Source organism: Odocoileus virginianus, unplaced genomic scaffold (assembly GCF_023699985.2).
Source record: "Odocoileus virginianus isolate 20LAN1187 ecotype Illinois unplaced genomic scaffold, Ovbor_1.2 Unplaced_Contig_283, whole genome shotgun sequence".
Classification (NCBI taxonomy): Eukaryota; Metazoa; Chordata; class Mammalia; order Artiodactyla; family Cervidae; genus Odocoileus; species Odocoileus virginianus.
The window spans coordinates 1-7,318 of NW_027224600.1; the positions used below are offsets into that span (position 1 = coordinate 1).

At 52.4% G+C, this 7,318-nt stretch overlaps 1 protein-coding gene across 2 annotated transcripts; it reads left to right on the top strand.

The window, feature by feature from the left end:
• Positions 1 to 1,400: 1,400 nt before the first annotated feature.
• Positions 1,401 to 3,889, top strand: LOC139034298 (maestro heat-like repeat-containing protein family member 2A). 2 transcript variants are annotated; one of them, XM_070464749.1, is made up of 5 exons: positions 1,401 to 1,827; positions 2,204 to 2,256; positions 2,612 to 2,719; positions 3,399 to 3,518; positions 3,707 to 3,889. In XM_070464749.1, the coding sequence occupies exons 3-5, from the start codon at positions 2,633 to 2,635 to the stop codon at positions 3,872 to 3,874; spliced, it is 375 nt and encodes a 124-aa protein (XP_070320850.1). In that variant the 5' UTR covers positions 1,401 to 1,827; positions 2,204 to 2,256; positions 2,612 to 2,632; the 3' UTR covers positions 3,875 to 3,889. The 2 variants fall into 2 exon arrangements, with proteins under 2 accessions (XP_070320850.1, XP_070320849.1); XM_070464748.1 differs by having other exon boundaries at positions 1,401 to 1,813.
• The last annotated feature ends 3,429 nt before the right edge of the window (positions 3,890 to 7,318 follow it).

Genomic DNA, 7,318 nt, shown 5'->3' on the forward strand with positions numbered 1-7,318 from the left:
CCCCATCTATTTGCCATGAAGTGACGGGACCAGATGCCATGATCTTAATTTTCTGAATGTTGAGGTTTAAGCCAACTTTTTCACTCTCCTCCTTCACTTTCATCAAGAGGCTTTTTAAAAAGTTTCTCTTCAATTTCTGCCATAAGGGTGGTATCATCTCCTTTTCTGAGGTTATTGATATTTCTCCCGGCAATCTTGATTCCAGCTTGTGCTTCTTCCAGCCCAGTGTTTCTCATGATATACTCTGCATATACGTTAAATAAGCAGGGTGACAAAATACAGCCTCGATGTAGCCCATTTCCTATTTGGAACCAGTCTGTTGTTCCATGTCCAGTTCTAGCTGTTGCTTCCTGACCTGCATACAGGTTTCTCAAGAGGCAGGTCAGGTGGTCTGATATTCCCATCTCTTTCAGAATTTTCCAGAGTTTGTTGTGATCCACACAGTCAAAGGCTTTGGCATAGTCAATAAAGCAGAAATAGATGTTTTTCTGGAGCTCTCTTGCTTTTTTGATGATCCAATGGATGTTGGCAATTTGATCTCTGGTTCCTCTACCTTTTGGAAAACCAGATTGAGCATCTGGAAGTTCTGAAGCCTGTCTGAAATTAGACTTCCCTGGGGGCTCAGATGATAAAGCATCTGCCTACAATGTGGGAGATCCGGGTTCAGTCCCTGGGTTGGGAAGATCTCCTGCAGAAGGAAATCACAACCCACTCCATTACTCTTGCCTGGAAAATCCCATGGATGGAGGAACGTGGTAGGCTCAGTCCATAGGATTGCAAAGAGTTGGACACGACTGAGCGACTTCACTTTAGTAGCTGAGTGGTGTCCAAATCTTTGGGATTCCATGGACTGTAGCCTGCCAGGCTCCTCTGTCCATGGGATTCTTCAAAAAAGAATACTGGAGTGGGTTGCCCCTAGAGGGAGGGCTGGTCAAAGAGGATGTGCTGGGTGCGGGGTTGGAATGAGGCCAGCGGGCACAGCAGTCACGGGCCCGGGACTAGCTGACCCCCCGGCCATGGGGTGGGAGCCACTTAGACGGCCTTGGCCGAGACCCAGGCTGGGCAGCGGAGCCGCCGGGGCTGAGGTGGTCAGTCATGGATCAGAGTGCGGTTCTGGAGAAGCAAGGCTGAGACAATGCTGTAGGTGGGGGCCCCCGACCATCTCATCGCAGGACTGTGCGATGCCCAGGCTGGCTGATCCCAGCAGCCCCACCTTATCCCCATCACCCCCCATAGGAATTTTGGGAGAGGCTCCCGTGCTACATCATGGAGACGGACTACACGGAGGCCTTGACCCCCATCTGCGCCAGCCTCACCAACCTGGCCGAGCGCCAGCTGCACGCCAAGGACGAGGAGGCCAACCCAAGCAGGAGCAGGCATGGTGGGCAGCCCCCCTGCACCATGCATCCTCCTCCTTGTGTTGACCCTGCTCCGAGCTCCATGGAACCCGGGGTGGGGAGGGAGCCCATGCTCTCGTGTCTCCTTTCCTGCCTTCAGCATCCTCTGCAGGGATGCTCTGATCCTGGGAATCCTCGGAGCTCTGCTTGAAAGGCCCCATCCTGTCCAACTCTCCCTTTATGGGCTCGGACAGCGAGGCCCCAGGTTGGGGCATGCGGGGCCTGGGGCTACCCAGCCAGCGAGGGGCCCCACTGGAGTCTCGGTGTTCCCCAGGTACTGATGTCGTCCCCCTACAAGGGGGAGGGCTGCGGAATCGCCATGCTCAACCTTCTGAAGACCCTGAGCCAGAGCATCGCCCCCTCCATGGCCGACATGTAGGAACTGGAGATCCCGCTGTTGGTCAAGTACCTGGAAGGTGAGATGTCCCGGGTGCGTGTGTGAGCCACCCGCTAAGTGTACCCGCCGGGTGCTAGACCTGTGGCTGAGCAAAGGAGCCCGAGTGCATGTGTGATCCCCCCACACACCCCTAGTGTACTTGCCGGGTACTCACCACCTGGTCTGAGCAAAGGAGCCCGGGGTGTGTGGCCACCTCACATCACTGTACATGCCGAGAACCAGTCACGTGGCCTGAGCAAAGGCGCCCGGGCTCCAGGTGGCCGGCACAGCCCACTCTGCTCCTTGGGAGGGTGGGGAGGGACGTGGGGCTGTGGGGAGCCCGTCCACGGAGGACCCCAGATGCTGCATTTAGGAGGCGGCATGGAGGAGCCGCAGGAGAGAGGAGCACGGGTGGCCCTTCTCTCTGCAGAACACACCGAGTTTACCTGGAACCAGAAGACGTGGGAGGACAGGCTGATTCAGGTAGAGGTGATCCCGCCACCTGAGGCCGGGGTGGGGGCGGTGGGGGCAGCTCTCTGTGGGTTTGGCGTGGGGGGAGTTCAGGAGCCCCCAGGGGACACGTTCCCCTCCTGTCACAAGACTCGGGGAGCACAGGCAGCTCCAGCAGGAGACCCCACCCTGGAAGCCAAAGCCCCGGAGGCAGCACAGGGTGACCCCCTCCCGGCAGCCCCCAAGCCCGCACAGCACTAGGGCTGGGTCGGGGCTGAAAGGGGAAGCCCTCTAGAGACCGGGGAAGGCGCTGGAGGGGGAGAGTCACGGCCGAGGAGCACCGCCCTCTGGAGCACTGCCCACCTCTGCCTTCTTCCCCCACCCCCAGTTTCTGAGAAACTCCCTCAAGATGCCTCGGGGTTCCCGCTGGAGCCTGCGTCTGAGCAAAGAGCTGAACAACCAGATCGAGAGCTTCGACAGCCCCTCCCTGGAGAAGGTTGGTTCCCAGAGCTGACCCATTGAAAAGACCCTGATGGGAGGGATTGTGGGCAGGAGGAGAAGGGGACAACAGAGGATGAGATGGTGGGATGGCATCACCGACTCGATGAACATGGGTTGAGTAGGCTCCAGCAGTTGGTGATGGACCGGGAGGCCTGGCGTGCTTCTGTCCATGGGGTCGCAAAGAGTCAGACACGACTGAGCGACTGAACTGAACTGATGTCTGTTCGCGCTATTTTTTCCCAAATGTACACACAAAGTTCTTGTAAACAAAAAATAAGAGACATAATCCAACAATGGGGACAGAATAGAGGCAGAATTTTCAGAAATGGACCATGACAAGATGCAAAGATGACTAACCAAGATGCAAACATTCTGCCTCTCGTGGATAATATCCTAAGTCAGAGAGAAGGCAGGAGGATTAGTGCTCCTAGGTTTGTTGGTGGGAGTGTAGATTGATTCCGTTTATATAGGAGAGAAACTTGGCCCCCACTCTTGGTAATGTGCCTGCCCTGCTACAGCCTAACCTCTCAGAGTAGCCTGGATACTTGATTTTGAAAATATCCAAAAGGCATATTTTTAAACCTGGAGGAACGAGTAGGGACCCACCCTTGGCAGTGACCCCAGAGGCCCGGGCTGGAGGCTTGAAGCGCCCTCTGTCCCTCTCGCCTCTCCAGGGCTTTCTGTACCGGGCCTTGGGCTTCACCCTGGCCACGGGCCTGGAGGCCGACAAGGTGGAGGTGCTGCTGCTGGAGCTGCTCTACAAGACGGACTACAGCGACGACTTCGACTGGGAGGTGAGGGTGCCCGTGGTCCCCCCGGGCCTCGGGAGGACGTGGTGTGTGCACGCCTGTGCCTGTGTGCGGGCGTGTGTTTATCTGAGTGTGCGCGTGCGTGTCTGTTTATCCGTGTGTGTGTGTGTGCCGGGGGAACAGATGGGGTGTCCCCCCCCCGCCCTCACCCTGCCCCCTGGGTCTCCCCGCAGGGTGTGATTCTGTGCTTTGGCCTGTGTGCCCGGGGCCAGGTGAAGACGGTGCTGGGCGTGCTCCATGACTTTGAAGAGAGGATCCAGGAGTCGGAGCAGTCCTGGCAGATCGGTGCCTGGCGGGTGAGGCACCCTTGCTCCATCGTCAGCTCTCTGGGGGCCTCTTAGAAAGGTGTTTTCAGCCCCCAACCAAGGCTCTTCAGTTCAGTTCAGTTCATTTCAGTTGCTCAGTCATGTCCAACTCCTTGTGACCCCATGGACCGCAGCACGCCAGGCCTCCATGTCCATCACCAACTCCTGGGGCCTACTCAAACTCATGTTCATGGAGTTGGTGATGCCATCCCACCATCTCATCCTCTGTCGTCCCTTTCTCTTCCCTCCTTCAATCTTTCCCAGCATCAGGGTCTTTCAGATGAGTCAGCTCTTTGCATCAGGTGGCCAAAGTATTGGAGTTTCAGCTTCAACATCAGTCCTTCTGATGAATATTCAGGACTGATCTCCTTTAGGATGGACTGGTTGGCTCTCCTGCAGTCTTACTAGATCTCAATAAGGAACTCCCCTGTGTCTCCTTCGCCAAAGTAGAGCGGGGAACTGGACGGAGGCAGACAAAGGCTGGGCTCTGGAAGCTGTCCCTTCCATCCACAGGGCACAGTGCCCAGGGCTGCCTGAATCCCCAGGGGGCCACCAGCTGTGTCACAACTGATGATTCAGGTTTTGGTCTTAGCGTTGAACCTTTGCCCTGGGGATCTGGTAGTTTGGAGAGAGAGAATTGGGAGTGTCCCGGCTTCTCTCCCGGCTTCTCCACAAAGTGGAGCCTCAGACCTGGATTTCTACTCAAAGACTGGAGAGCGTGGGCTCCCCTGCTCCTCCTCTCATGGTGGGTTGGGTGGCCTCCAACACCTCCTCCCAGAAGAGCTGGGCTGAGGCTCTCTGTTCCCAGTGAATCACCAGCATCTCGGAGCCCCTGGCCCAGAGCAGGTGCTCAGGAGGTGAAGGTGTGAAGGCGCGCACAGCCGCCTCTGGTGGGGTGTCTGCACAGAACCCCTGCGACCGTGGAGTCATGGCCACGGTCTGACCTGCTCACCACGCTACACCAGGGGCTCATGAAAGTGTGTTCAAGGAGAGAATACATGATTGAGCGCTTCAGGTGCCCAGGAAACACCTGAGGCATAGATCCTCTCCCCGATGGCCACAGTGAGAGAGAAAGTGAGAGAGAGAGAGAGACCAGGCCAGGATATGCAGCAGAGTCTGGCAGTTGCTTTTTCACCGTAGCCTTTATACCCTAAGTTGGTACATTTCTAAGGGGGAGATAAGCACACAGACTTAGTTTAACGTTACATCAGCTTGTCCTTCACGAAACCAGGTGTGCTCTGTATATTTTTGTTTATGAGCGTCTTTTCCCATAGATTTTTTGTACATTATCTTCTGGCCTTGAGGTTAGCAGAAAACAGAAAAGTGGCAGTCTCATGATACAGCAGGTTGTAACATAATAGAAATACAATCCTGTTAACATAAAAGTCAGTCTTTTTGCAGAAATTCTCAGCTAAATTTATCTAAAAAGTTTAACACACAAAGACTCTGTGGCTCTGGTGAGGCAGCCCCTGTTTAGCACTCTTGGTTAAAATTAACAATTATCTTATTGTTTTTACACTAGGGCTAAACTCTTATTTTTCAGATCTCCAACTATATTAACAATAGTTTCCACTGTACAACCTCAGCACATTAACATCAATCAAATGTTGATCTAATAACCACTTTTAAAACAATATGTTTTATAATTTTTAATAGGGCTTACTCACCCCCCCATAGGGCTCTGTGCCTATTAGGGCCTTTTTAATGGTTAATCTCTATGTATAATATCTTTTGGCTTTCAGGCCTGTTGACAATTTATGGCTTGCACCTGGTGCAACTTTAAGCAACTTCAGTAGCTGACCCTGTCTTTTTTGTGGTTAATCTATTTTCTATCTATTAGGTGTCATCTCTATGGGAACTAGATAGGATTACATTTTTACAGAACAGAAATGTAAAGGATTGCAAAAACAGCAGATATGGCACAAAACAGGCTCTTAGTCTAAAAGTTAATTACCTGCAAGAAGTCGCCAGCTAATTCTCTATCTAAACTATTATCTATTAGGCACATTTGTGGCCATCATATTTGTGGAGCTTTTCTCACCCCGTGAAGGGGCCTATGCTTAATAGTTTCTTTTGTTAGCGTTCTGTGCTTAGGATATTTAGAACAATCAAGAGCATTTTTTGCAATGAGAGCACATATTTATCACACAAGCCAGAATGCCAGCAAAAGGGTTTGAATTGAAGCATTTCCTTCATCCCTGGCCCCTTCATAGGGTACCAGCATCCAGGAGATTTATTAATTAGGGTTTTAAGTTGGTCTTTATTCAGTGAAAGAGGAGCAGGAGAGCTCTCAGCAGGCAACACAAGAATCCGCAGCAGGGTAAACAAGAACAACAGCAGAAAAGGGGGGAGGATACAGGGTGGGGTAGAGGCCGAGGCCAACCTGGAGGGTCCCTTATCCTAGACGGCCTTGCCTGTCAGGTTTTTTCCTCATGACCTCGTCATGGATGGGGTCCCGGACGGCCTTGCCTGCCCGGTATTTTCTTCATGACCTCGTCATGGGCGGGACCTCCCATAACGGCTCCCGGCATTGGTTAGTCATCTTTGCATCTTCTCATGGTCCAATCTTGGAATTTCTGCCTCTATTCTTTCCCCATTGTTGGATTATGTCTCTTCTTTTTTGTTCACAAGAACGTTGTGTGTACATTTGGGAAAAAATAGCGAGCACAGACATCAGTTCAGTTCAGTCGCTCAGTCACGTCTGACTCTTTGCGACCCCATGGACTGCAGCACGCCAGGCCTCCCGGTCCATCACAACTGCTGGAGCCTACTCAACCCATGTTCATCGAGTCGGTGATGCCATCCCATCCTCTGTCATCGCCTTCTCCTCCTGCCCACAATCCCTCCCAGCATCAGGGCCTTTTCAAATGGGTCAGCTCTTTGGATCAGATGGCCATAGTACTGGAGTTTCAGCTTCAACATCAGTCCTGCTAATGAACACCCAGGACTGATCTCCTTTAGGATGGACTGGTTGGATCTCCCTGCAGTCCAAGGGACTCTCAAGAGTCTTCTCTAACACCACAGTTCAAAAGCATCAATTCTTCTGCGCTCAGCTTTCTTTATAATCCAACACTCACATCCATACACAACCGCTGTTTTTTTTTTCTTCCAATTTATTTATTTATTTATTTTAATTGGCGCCTAATTACTTTCCAATATTGTGGTGGTTCTTGCCATACACTGACCTGAATCAGCCATGGGTGGACATGTGTTCCCCATCCTGAACCCCCCTCCCACCTCCCTCCCCATCGCACCCATCAGGGTCATCCCATTGCACCAGGCCTGAGTGCCTGCCCTGTTTCATGCATTCAATATGGACTGGCGATCTATTTCACATATGGTAATGTACATGTTTCAGTGCTATTCTCTCACATCATCCCACCCTTGCATTCTCCCACCAAGTCCAAACGTCTCTTCTTTACATCTGTGTCTCTTTTGCTGTCTCACATATAGGGTCATCGTTACCATCTTTCTAAATTC